This window comes from Salvelinus sp. IW2-2015, linkage group LG13 (genome assembly GCF_002910315.2).
Source record: "Salvelinus sp. IW2-2015 linkage group LG13, ASM291031v2, whole genome shotgun sequence".
NCBI lineage: Eukaryota > Metazoa > Chordata > Actinopteri > Salmoniformes > Salmonidae > Salvelinus > Salvelinus sp. IW2-2015.
In genome coordinates, this window is record NC_036853.1 from 33,750,502 (window position 1) to 33,764,086 (window position 13,585).

General features: G+C 45.2%; 1 protein-coding gene across 1 annotated transcript in view; it reads right to left on the minus strand.

Annotated features, from left to right (window-relative positions):
- Positions 1-11,695, minus strand: part of LOC111971364 (inactive tyrosine-protein kinase transmembrane receptor ROR1) — a 66,976-nt gene extending 55,281 nt beyond the window's left edge. Inside the window, exons 1-3 of the mRNA XM_023998105.2 lie at positions 11,618-11,695; positions 7,806-8,088; positions 7,340-7,376 (exon numbers count right to left, since the gene is read on the minus strand). Of these exons, the coding sequence (XP_023853873.2) occupies positions 7,340-7,376; positions 7,806-8,088; positions 11,618-11,695 (398 nt within the window). The remainder of the gene's footprint in view (positions 1-7,339; positions 7,377-7,805; positions 8,089-11,617) is intronic.
- Positions 11,696-13,585: the final 1,890 nt, after the last annotated feature.

Genomic DNA, 13,585 nt, shown 5'->3' on the forward strand with positions numbered 1-13,585 from the left:
TGGTGGGAAGGGGGAGCGGGGGGGGGACAGCTAATGACAGTAGGGTTCGAGCGATCTACAGAATGAGACGGAGATGCAGACAGGCGGAGAGAAAGTAGGAAAGAGAACAGGGGAAGGAGAAGGAAGAGGGACTATGGGCAGGGGTATGTTGAAATCTTCAATCTCCGCCCTGTGGTACCTGTTTGTTAGCCCAGCACTCAGTGTTTGTTCATCTCGTTGGGCAAACATCTATAACATGAAACACTGGGGTCAACACACACACACACACACACACACACACCCAGAGAGGGTTAACACACTGTGCTGTCACCCAGCTTAGAGAAGGAGGATTGGCCATGTAGCGAGAACTGCTTCCTCCTTCCTTCGAGCGTCCATGTGTGTGTGTTCACCCCTCACTCTGCTTTTTCAGTGAGGCCTGCCTGCTCTGTACCATGTGACGTGACATTAGAGCTGTTCATTCACAGCTTTTAATAACCGCTCAATGTTTTCTCTTTCTTCATCTTTTACATGAGTTCCTATTACAGGACCACCTGGAATCTGGGGTAACACGAACTCGGAGATGAGGTATAGCCCCTAGCCTGAGGGTGAGGGCGGGGAGGGATTGTTGTAGGGATAAGGATCGGGTACAAGGACGCCTGTTCTTTGTTGGTGGCCCTGGTTGTCAGTCACGTAGGGCCGCAGGCGCCCGTGGAGCTTAACCACTTCTCCTCGTCTCCCCCCCCCCCTCCCTTGTTCCCTCCCTTCCCTCCCTCCTCGCTCCAGAGATGTTTTTCACAGGCCAGAACAACACAACGAGGGGGGAAAATGGCTCCATGTCCAAAACTAGCCCCTTCTGAGCCAGCTCCTTATACCAACACATCCCCCTTCATGAAAGACGGAGAGAGAAAAAAGGGGGAAGAGTGGAAGAAGAGGGAAGCGACGCGAGAGAGGAGCAACGCGCCGGAGAGCGGAGAGGAGAGGAATGAAGAGAGAGACGACCGGGTCAAAGGAGAGGTGGTGGACGGAAGGGAATCGGAACAAGGGAGGAGATGAGGGAGGGGAGCGGTTTTACTTTGGTGTTTCATTGCTGTTGAGACAGGAAGTTTATTTATTGGGATTTTTTATTTAAAGGGAGACGGGAAGAGACGGAAAGAGAGATTCAGAGGAGGGAGGTTTGGAGTCAGACTAAACGCTCACCATCAAAAGAGGCAGGCGCAGGTAGGAAAAAACGCAGGAAAAGTATAATAGGAGGGAAATAATAGGAGGGAGGCCTGATGCTGGTCGAGACTAGGGGGGCCAGGGAGGGACTTGAGGCCTGACCGCACCTGCTACATAGGACATAACGCACACCACCCAGGGAGGGTTGTGATTAAATCAACCACCAAAGACGAGAACTGTGAGGTCTTGCAAAAAAAAAGATATCTTGAACATTACGGGAGGAGATTGAGCGTGGTTCATGCAGAGTGCAGCGGAGTCAGGTCGGAACGGTGAGGTTCATGCAAAGGATTGTAAGGCTGCGCGTACAGGCTAGGATTTAGGGTAGCCTAGTGCGGGTTTTTCATGCAACTTCATAGGAGACATTAAGCCACTTGGGTGGACGCTGTTGAGGGAAATCCAGAACTATTCACACTCGTAGCCACTTATAACCACTACCCCCCATGAGACGTTCATGGCTTACCAAACCTTGACGAAGAGTACTCCAGGGTGTGAGGGGAGGGGTGGCAGTGGTGGAGACGGTGCGCCGTAGCTGTTGGTGGCCACACACTGAAGAGCCGGGTGGGTTAAAAAAAAGAACAGAACAGTCTGTGAGGTTAATGCTCCAGGGTTAGCGAATGCGGTGAGAATGGAACGAAGTTCGGCCTGTGATCCTGGGTCGCCTAGCAGTAGGTCTCACATCATGAGGTGCCTAAACAGAGGGTACTCAGCTGAGAATCGGATTGCACTACCAAAGGCATAGCATTGCGAGACCCAGATTTGTGACGTAATACTTTACAGCGAAGGTTGTCTAGGGTCTCCACCAGAGTGAGGAGCGTCGTTTCTATACAAGCGCCTAGAGACTCTGCAACCGTGAGGGGCTAAAGAACAAGGGAGCGAGCAAGATTAGAACGCGAGACACGCAAGCACAACAAGCTCGATGCCGTATGGAAGATGAGCTGAGCAACCAGAAACAAGAATTGCTCACCGCTTCTGTCTGATGTGTCTCAATTTTAGGAGTCTAGCAACGGCACGAAGAACACAGGTCTGGGATTGGAGGTGTGAGATACTGAGATGAGGACTACTAAGTGATGGAACACTTACATAGAGAACGAGACGCCTAAATGAGAAAAGAGAGAGGGAGGACAAGAGGGAGAAGAAAAAAATAGAGCGAGCAGAAAATTAGACACGAGCGTCCAGTATTTATTAGCTTCTAGCTTTAAACATAAAACCTATTATCACAAAAAACATTAAACGGATACAGACCATAGTCTCTCTTGCAACGAGATGAAAGAGAAAGAACAGCGAGAGGAGAGAGAAACAGGCCAACAGTAGAGAACTTATAACACATTCAGCACAATGACTGCATTGGCATTATTTATGTGATGTACAGGCCAACTTTAGATCCAGACTAATATAACAACATAATGCAGTCTATAAAAATACATTACAAGTATATGAAAAAAATTAAGCAGTGTAGCAGGTGCATACAGCATAGAGAATAGTACGAGAGTGGCGTTATATTCTGTAACCTTTACTCAGACACCGCAGTGCCAAATCACAGAGAACTGCGTAATTGTGATTTCTATCAAAAGGGTCAAGCAATAAATGGCATCCACTAAGGAATGGCTATTGAAAATATTTTCTAAATTTTCTAAGACCTGGTCATGTAAGGAATTTTACTAACAAACCTGAGTTTAGTTGGTCGGACCCTCCTCAAGCAATTTTCAACTCTCCCACAACACTATGGTTCAAACTAAACCCAAATCTACATTTCCCCCTCTAAAAATAAACACTCATCAGAAATGACTCTGACGATGTAGTTGTGTGTGTGTGTGTGTGTGTGTGTGTGTGGTGTGTGTGTGTTGTGTGTGTTGTGTGGTGTGGTGTGTGTGTGTGTGGTTGTGTGTGTGTGGGTTGTGTTGAGGGAAAGTGTTGTGTGTACGGTTAGGAATCTGCCGGGTAGGAATCCTCTACTAGATATTTTGTGGTTGCCGCTGTGGTAACAAACTTATTTGCCTTTCACCAAGTCTGTGTGTTGCCAAGAGGAGTTTCAGGAGCACAGAAGTCATATAAAACTTTGGGAAACGTACCTCTCCTCTCCAGGAAAGCTGCCCTGCCAGACCACAGCCTGTCTTACTGGTAGCCAACATCAACAGATAAACAGGACCAACCCCACATTCTGAGTGTATACAAGAGAGTACACAGGCCCGGGGGTGCGGGGGCAAGGATCTTCAAAACACTAGACGTGCAGTCAGTTTGCAATGCGTGTTTATACAAACGGGTTCTAATCCTGATGCTATTTACGTTAAAACCGCATTCCAGCTGGCTCTATTCCACAGAGTTGTCAAAATGCCTATTTACTCTGTTCATTCTGACTGCGTGTTCATTACAGCCCAGCCAGCAATTTATAAACTTGATTCCACAAGTAAAAAAAGCACTAGACATTATCCTCAGTGGTGGAAAAAGAAACCCAATGTCAATACTTGAGTAAAGCGAAAGATACCTTATAGAAAAATGACTCAAGTAAAAGTGAAAGTTTCCCAGTAAAATACTACTTGAGTAAAAGTCTAAAAGTAGTGTTTTAAAAATACGTAATGTCAAAAAGTAAAAGTGTCAAAGACAAAAACCAAGTAAATTGCAAGTGAAAAAAATAGAGAGTCAGTCAATGCATCATGTGAGAAACTGAGCCATAGTTTTTCCCTTATCAACAGCATCAGTTGAATGTGTAAACTCCGAACAACAGAATCGGCCTCTCGTGAACACACTCTTTTCTATTCATACCATAGCAACAGAGTTTACAACATGTGTAGATTTAGTTATTAAAAAGTGAACTTCGCATGAAATAAGGATTTAAATAAGAGTGGAACGTATTGATATATGCTTGAGTTGGCTCCGTGCGTATTTTAAAAGAATTTAAGACCACTTAAAATTGGAAATTATAGTTCAGAAACGTGGTGTCCCCTGTCAGGCCAAAAGCCCGGCTGATTCACTACAAGCCAACCGCTTGTATTATAGAAATGTGGCATTAAACACAAGCTTAGACATTTTGCTGGCTTAGTTAGTGAAAATCTAGGAATTATTCTCCCACAACTCACGTCTCAGTCCTCAGCATCTCCCATAGCAACCACACGTGTCTCCTTTTGTTATTACTATTTGGTTCTCGTCTGTCACATGACCGTGTAACGTTCTATGTCCAGCTGAGCTGATGTCCGGTCAGGTCTGGTCTGGTCAAAGCCACAGTGTACACAGGGACGGCTAGCCTCTGGACTGTGGGCTGAAGGGCTGTGGGCTCTGGGTCTGTCTGTGTCTGGCCTGCTTGACAAGTCCAGGCCAAGGAACACATACATTACATACATTACATACATTACATACATTACATACATTACATACATTACATACATTAGCATCCATCATCTAAAACCCCGTCAGACCAGAGTACACATACGGAGAAACCAGAGGGAGAAAACCAAACCCTCAAACCCTACGGGAAAACCGTACATCCTCTCCCTGACCACGAAACACACCAACCAGAAGTGTGGTGTGACACCAGCTAAACCAGGTGTCTACCCGTATCCACCTCCACAACCAGGACTGCGGACTGACGTTTTGACACATCAATGGGAAATATCAAAACAACCGCGGAGGCCTGTCACATGTCACATGCCACCATTAGCTGACCCCATCTGCCCTGCTTCCCCCTGACAGCTAATCAGCTGACGATGACAGTAATGACGACCAACAGGGCCCATCTCCGGCCCCTCGGGCCCCCAGTCAAAGGAAGCCCTGTGCGCTCCAATGAGAGAGCCTAATGACTGTGTTTCAACTAAATGAGTCCCGCTTTACGTCGCTCTCCTCTGCTCTGCTCTGAGCTGTGCCACTGGCCAGCCTGCTGTCTGATTGTGGCCTATAGACGAACGGGTTGTTTAGCAGCAAAACCGATTTGTGCGCAACCGTTGGCTTCGAATCAAAGGATTGTTGACAACATGTTAACTGCATTTCCTCTCCAAATCTTTATTGACACTGTGCACAATGAGCACTTGTTTTCTCTCAAATACATTGGTACAGTTGTTGGTTAGCTAGCCAGCTAATTTTAGCCACATTAGCGTAGACGTGACAAGAGTCAAAACAACTCAAAACAAGACATGGTATCAATATCAAGATACAACGAGCTGAAACGAGCCACCTACGATTCCCCACATGGCAGCGTCTTGTCACTGTTGCTAGCTATCTGACCGTCCAGAATCATAACAACACACAGACTTGCGCGCGCGCATCGTTTTCGTGACATTGTCAGCTAACCCGTCCATAAGCACGGATGCAGGTCCTGTGGACTTGAATAAATATGAACACACTCTGGCGCATGGCCAGAGAACAGAGTCGACCTGACGCGGTCTCTGACTGAGAGGAGGGTTTTTTTATTTGAGGGAGAAAATACACTTCACATTACAAGACTCCTGAAAGGTCGTCTAGGGAGAGACAGCAGTGATGTAGAGTCCTTATTTTTGACCCACCACTGAAGTACTGTAGGTTAAATATCTACTGAGAGCAAAAAGCTAGCCTAGCCAAGGTTATAATATTTAAACACTACAGTACTAGGATGTGGGATGAAAGCTCTGTAGGATATTTCGAAAACATGTAAATAAAACAAATTGTAAGTGAGAAACAGATGTGTGAGATCACATGTATGTGTGTGTGTGTGTGTGTGTGTGTGTGTGTGTGTCGTGTGTCTCTCTCTCTCTCTGTGGGTGTGGGTGTGTGAATTAACTAAGTGTCTGATTCCCCCATCATGCCAGCCTGTTTGATGTTACAATATTCCCAGCCTTTTCCATGGAATATGGCTCGGTGACTTGACGCTGAACGTCATTCAGTAAAAATGTCCGGCTTTTACGTTCTTCCTTTGATCCGGAGAGATTTCAGCTCTTTAGAAAACAACACGCACATTTCTCCAATACAAACTCGCGAGCGCTCGAAACCAAACATTGACAATTCGATTACTTGACAAAATAAACGAGATTGAACCTCTGAATACGTTTGCCAGATAATAAACCATTGAGTAAATATTATATAAACCGCCTCTCACCCCATATCCACATCACAGGACAGTCCACAGGAGAAAATGTTGAAATAAGCCAAGGAGACAAAGAAAGTTCAGATGGTTCTAACACATCCTAGTGAACCGGAATGAAAGTACAACAAGGAAGGGGACGATGAGGAGTAGGAAGGAGAGGAGGAAGATGATGATTGACCAATAGGGGGGAGAGGCACACCCAGCCCCAGATAAGACCCTAGATTTAGGATCACCAACTGTGCATTTGTCCATGTCCTGATTGGTGCTACGAAACACCAACTGGGGATGGCGATATAAACTGAGCAGACACTAGCAGAGATGGGCTCGATAAGGCACTAACACATGCTAGCTGAGGCAAGCAGCATACAACACACAGATGCTAGATTAACCTTGCAGCACAAAAAGGCCAGGTGATGAAAATCTCTACTCTGTCAAACGATCTTGATTGGGAGCATAAATCAAACAGATAAATACCAAAGGCTTTATTGGCATGGAAAGTGTTACCACATACTGTACATTGCCAAAGCAATCTGATCAAATCAGTGATGACGCAGATAGATAATAATAGGAAAAATAATMATACTTAATGAGTAATAACAATTAACAGGACAATACAGTAAGAAATAAAGTCCATAAGTCCATAATGTATGATACACTATCTGACGTGAAAGCTTTGGCCAGACACAACGGAAACACTTCCTCCCTGGCAAAAACCGGTTGAATCAACGTAAGGGAATTTAGGCTTTTTTTTTTCACCCAAATTTTCACCTAAATCCAATGACATGGTGAAATGTTCTGCTGATTTCACGTTGAATTCTGCTTAGTTGACAACTCAACCAATTGCAAATCAAAACTAGCTGTTAAACTGATGCCTGTGCCCAGCGGGTTCCCCTTTCGCGACTGTTTGTACTATCAACTAATTACTTTCTAACACAACCATTCCCCTTCATTCTTTCACTTTAACGATGACCATCTCCTTCCATTTCTTCAGTTAATTTATCTTTCTTCACCCTCTCGCTCTTCTGTAACAGGAGCCAGTGTTGGGTTGGGTTCGTGGAGCTACTTATGAAGTACGGAGGAAAATTGACTACTTACGCAGAGGGTCTCCCTGGCAGAGGGGTGAGGAGTGGATCTGGAAGAGAAGACAGGAGGATTTACAATTTTAACAACAGGGGGAACAATTGCTCCCAGACCGTCGGAGGCTGCCAGAGCCAGACCTCTTGCCCATACAGGCTGCCAGAACTCAGGCCAAGTACTGGCAGTTTTAAAGGAAGASATCTCCACTAAGCTCACTCTATCAAAGCAGAGTGCGAACTCCGACCTCCTGACAACACGTAACTACACCGGTGTTGATTAAATCAACCAGACAGAAATGTCTGCAAGAAGTCTTGAATCGATTGAGCTGTTGAGTCATGTCGACGAGTCATGCAAAGTTTTGCGTCCTGATTTCCTAGTCGGGTTCATGCACTTCATAGGAGACATTAAGCCACTTCGTGAGAAAGTCAGAACTATTCACACTCGTAGCCACTTTATAACCACTACCCCCATAGCGTCATCTTACCAAACTTGACGAAGAGTACTCCGGTGGTGGAGACGGTGCCGTAGCTGTTGGTGGCCACACACTGGAAGTAGCCGGTGTCTGTGGTGTCCAGGTTACGGATGCGGAGACGCGATCCGTAGGGCGTGGGCCGGTAGGAGATCCGGCGAGGCTCTTGGACCACGGGAGCGTCGTTCTTCAGCCAGCGCACCGTGGGAAGGGGGTTACCGGACACGCGACACAACAGCTCTGCCGTCTGGCCCAGAGACGTTGGGAGTGTCAATGAGAACCCCAGAGAAAAACAGGTCTGGATGAGGGGGGGAGGGGTTAGATATGGACATTTAATGGAGAGAATGAGAAAGAGAGAGGGAGCAGAGAGGGGAGAAAGAGAAAAAATAGAGCGAGAGAAAATTAGAACGAGCGTCAGTATTTATTAGCTCTAGCTTAAAACATAAAACCTATTATCAAAAAAAAATTAAAACGGATGACAGGACCATAGTCTTCTCTTGGCAACGAGATGGAAGAGAAAGAGACAGCGAGAGGAGAGAGACAGCCAACAGTGAGAGAACTTTATAACACATCATCACAATGACTGCATTGGCATTATTTATGTGAGTGGACAGCCAACTTAAGATCCAGACATATATAACAACATAATGCAGTCTATAAAAATACATACAAGTATATGAAAAAAATAACAGTGTAGCAGGTGCATACAGGCATAGAGAATAGTACGAGGAGTGCGTTTTATTCTGTAACCTTTAGTCAGTACACCGCAGTGCAATCAGCAGAGAACTGCTGTAATGTGTTGATTTCTATCAAAAGGGTAAGCAATAAATGCATCCACTAATGGAATGGCCTATTGAAAAGATGAATTATTATTTCTAAATGTTCTAAGACCTGGTCATGTAAGGATTTTACTACAAACCTTGAGTTTAGTTGTCTGGACCCTCCTCAAGCAATGTTTCATCTCCCACAACACTATGGTTCAACTAACCATAATCTACATTTTCCCCCTCTAAATAACACTCCTCAGAAAGACTCTGACGTGTGTGTGGTGGTGTGTGTGTGTGTGTGTGTGGTGTGTGTGTGTTGTGTGTGTGTGTTTTGTTGTGTGTGTGTTGTGTGTGTGTGTGTGAGGGAAAGTGTTTGTGTGTACTGGGTAGGAATCTGCCGGGTAGGAATCCTTTACAAGATATTTTGTGGTTGCCGCTGTGGTAACAAATTATTTGCCTTTCACCAAGTCTGTGTGTTGCCAGAGGAGTTTCAGGAGCACAGAAGTCATATAAAACTTTGGAAACGTACCTCTCCTCTCCAGAAGCTGCCCTGCCAGACACAGCCTGGTCTTACTGGTAGGCCAACATCAACAGATCAACAGGACAACCCCACATTCTGCAGTGTGATACATAGGATGGTACACAGGCCCTGGGGGTGCGGGGGGGGCAGGATCTCAAACACTAGACGTGCATGTCAGTGTGCATGCGTGTTTATACAACGGGTGGGTCTAATCCTGAATGCTATTTAGTTAAAACCRCATTCCAGCTGTGTCTATTCCACAAGTTGTCAAAATGCCTATTTACTCTGTTCCATCTGACTGCTGTCTCATCAGCCCARCCAGGCAATTTATAAACTTGATCTCCACAATAAAAAGCATCTAGACATTATCTCAGTGGTGGAAAAAGAACCCAATTGTCATACTTGAGTAAAGGAAAGATACCTTAATAGAAAATGACTCAAGTAAAAGTGAAAGTTTCCCAGTAAAATACTACTTGAGTAAAAGTCTAAAAGTATGTGGTTTTAAAAATACGTAAGTGTCAAAAGTAAAAGTGTCAAAAGACAAAAACCAAGTGAAATTGCAAAAAAAGTGTCTGGACACCTCTATAACATGCCATTTACATACATTTTGTAGATTTAGTTTAAAAAAGTGAACTTCGCATGAAAGCTGAAGGATTGAATAAGAGTGAAACATCACAGTAAAAGGATTTAAGACCACTTAAATGATTATCAGGGTGATTAACCAAGCTGATGTGGCATTAAACACAAGCTGGTAAATAGCTGTTATCCCACAACACGTCTCAGTCCTCAGCATTGCCATAGCAACCACACGGTGGTCCTTGTTGTTGTACTATTTGGCTCTTGACTGGGTGACGGACCTAACACGCTGTCACGGACCTAACACGCTTTTGGTGTGAGAGATATGTGTGTGTGTGGGGACATTTGCCTTGGCATATACCCTTCGCACCCCCAGACACACATACACCCGTCCTCCTGTGCCTCCTCCCCCCTCCCTACTCCCTCAGACTCAACACAGCAATGTGGGACTGGCGTGTGGATGACAACCTGACAGCCTGGGGAGTCTAGCATCCCCCTCTCTCTCTACCCCTCCTCTCTCCCCCTTCTCCCACAACCTTCCTTCCCCCCTCCCAACTCTCAAATGAAATAAAACTGTATTAAAGTGCAATTAAAATACTTCAGGATACTTTATGGTCATATAAACAGCCTTAACCTTCTCCAACTCCCCCTCAAGCCTCACTCATGCCTCGACATCCCACAGTATCCCACCTACTCTTCGCCTCCGGCTTGCATTCTCTACCCTCATCTCTTCCTCCCTCCATTCCCAGCTTAGCCTCTCAGACCCTGTCTGTCTGACCAGGGAGGGCAGAGGAAGGGCTTGGTTTCCATCGCCTCTCCTCCGGTCTTTAGCCTCCTCTAGACAAACACAGACTCTCTTACAACAATATACAAACCTGGTCTGAGAAATAGAGAGAGAGAGAGGAGGCGGTAGCGGCTATTATTGCATTAGCCCCAGAAACAGGCCGTTCCACCACTAAGATCACTGACTCAAGCTTCCTGTAATGAATTTAGGACACGCACGCGTCACCTTGACCGAAACGCTATTCTTTCCTATACCCAGCACACACACTCAAGTATGCACACACACACATACACACACACAAACACATTCTTTTCTCTGTCAGTTTAACCTAACCCGCTAGCCAATTAAGTGAAGGAAGAGCAAATTTGATAATGAAATGGAATAATTGCAGTGAAGATTTTGATGTTCGGTATGATACCAGGGTATAGAGACGGCTCTGTACTCACTGTACTCACAGCTGGAGAGGATACTTGAGTGTTTGTGTCTGTGTCACAGGAGGTTGGTGGCACCTTAATTGGGGAGGACGGGCTCGTGGTAACGGCTGGGGCGGAATAGCTGGAATGGTATCAAATACATCAAACAGATTCCATGTGTTTGATGCCATTCCATTTACTCTGTTCCAGCCATTATTATGAGCCGTCCTCACCTCAGCAGCCTCCACTGGTGTGTCTGTGTGTGCGTGCGTGCACAGATGTCAGAGTGTGTATGACCCAGTGGCCTGATGCTCACAGACAGAGCTGGTCTTTAAAGGAAGACGGTGTTTATGAACAGGAGGGCCGTACTGACACTGACGGATGTCAGAAGGACATAAAACCTTGCTTATTAACTTTCAAACCTGCGTTGGTTAGAGGGGTTGGGAGCCATGAATCACCTCTGACTTAACAAGAGGCCTGAGGGGGCAAGCAGGGGCCACGTGGTCCTCAACTGCCGAGCTGAAACACGCACGTGTGGAATGGGCCAGAGTGTGTATATTTTACCATGGAATTACCTGTATACCTTTGACATGGAAATGACACTTCCCTACAGTGCGCCATTGTGTTCGTGGGAGTCGCATCTTTCCATAGGAGGGGTCATATTCATTTGTAGGCTAAACAGTTCGCCATTGTGTTCGTGGGAGTCGCATCTTTCCATAGGAGGGGTCATATTCATTTGTAGGCTAAACAGTTCGGACGCTACAGACGTTTCCATGAGGAGACCGTTCTTCTAGATGTCTCCTGTAGCCCTGCCACCTCCCACCGCAGATGCGGAAGGCCGACATCGGTGGATGTGGTGGATTGAGACGCAGCCCATGCAAAAAAAACAAATGTCTAGCATAAACAGACACATTTTTCTGTGAATTTGTTATTTATTATGCCTCGAGCGGATAAATTATATATTTTTTTATGCACAGCTCATGAAGCCTCTTGATGATATGAAGCCTGAGGCAACTGCCTCTTCTGCCTAATGGTACGTCCGACAGTGGTCACAAACAGTTAATTCGGAAAGTATTCAGAGCCCTAAATGTTTTCCACATTTTGCTACATTATAGCCTTCTTCTAAATTTGATAGAATTCATTTTTTCCCTAATAAAAACAAAAACAAAATAATGAAATCTCACATTTACATAAGTATTCAAACCCTTTACCTTTGGCAGCGATTACAGCCTCGAGCCTTCTTGGGTATGACGCTACAAGCTTGGCATATCTGTATTTGGTGAGCTCCTTCCATTCTTCTCTGCAGATCCTCTCAAGCTCTGTCAGGTTGGATGGGGAGCATCGCTGCACAGCTATTTTCAGGTCTCTCCAGAGATGTCCGATCTGGTTCAAGTCCGGGCTCTGGCTGGGCCATTCAAGGACAATCAGAGACTTGTCCCAAAGCCACTCCTGCATTATCTTGGCTGTGTGCTTAGGGTCGTTGCCCTGTTGGAAGGTAAACCGTCACCCCAGTCTGAGGACCTGAGAGCTCTGGAGCAGGCTTTCATCAAGGACCTCTCTGTACTTAATCTGTTCATCTTTCCCTCGATCCTGACTAGTCTCCCTGTCCCAGCCACTGAAAAACATCCCCACAGCATGATGCTGCCACCACCATACTTCCTCCAGACGTGACGGTCAAAGAGTTCAATCTTGGTTTCATCAGACCAGAGAATCCAGTTTCTCATGGTCTGAGAGTCCTTTAGGTGCCTTTTGGCAAACTCCTTTTGGCAAACTCCAATTTTCGTTGTTTTCATTGTTTCTCTATTGGTAATTGCAATATTGAGAGTAAAAAAATTAAATTAAAATTAAACCAGGAAAAGAGAAAACTAAATTCTGGAAAATACCCAACATAATTTTATGGGGCCCTTATAGTTGTTTATTAAAGGCCCAGTGCAGTCAAACATGTGATGTCCTGTGTTTTATGTATATTTCCACACTAAGATGTTGGAATAATACTGTGAAATTATGAAAACGATGGTGATGCCCTTTTAGTATAAGAGCTGTTTGAAAAGGCCTCCTGAAATTTCTGCCTGTGTTGGTGGGATGGAGTTTTGGCCTTCCATGGTGACAATAAAAAAGAGAGTTCCAAACCTCTCTGCCAATAACAGCTAGTTTTCAGTTGTCACCTCCCACTCAAACTACTCCCAGACAGTCCTAGCAAAATTATTGCTTGAGAAATGTATCTTTGCTGAGAAGCAATTATAATGTTTGTTGGACCATTTTAATTGAAAACAGAGTAAGGTACTTAATTGTTACCCAGAAATCATATGATAATGACCTTTAACCCTTATTTTCCCAGGTATATTGACAGAAACCACATCTCTGATTCAGAGAGGTTGGGTTAAATGTGGAAGACACATTTCGGTTGAATGCATTCAGTTATGCAACTAACTAGGTACCCCCTTTCCCTAATTTCTTGTACACCAATGACCCGGGGAAGAGWTGCAGGGTAGAGAAGAATGTGCCTATATGGCTGCGATTAGAAAGGCAGGCCAATTCTGATACCAATCAGATCAGTTCTTTCGCCCATAAGTGGGACAAATATCAGAATTAGGCACCTGTGTAAACGCAGACTCAGGGTTCTGTGCAGGCCAGTCAAGTTCTTCCAAGCAATTTCTGTATGGACCTCGCTTTGTGCACAGGGGCATTGTCATGCTGACAATTGTCATCCTTCCCCAAACTGTTGCCACAAAGTT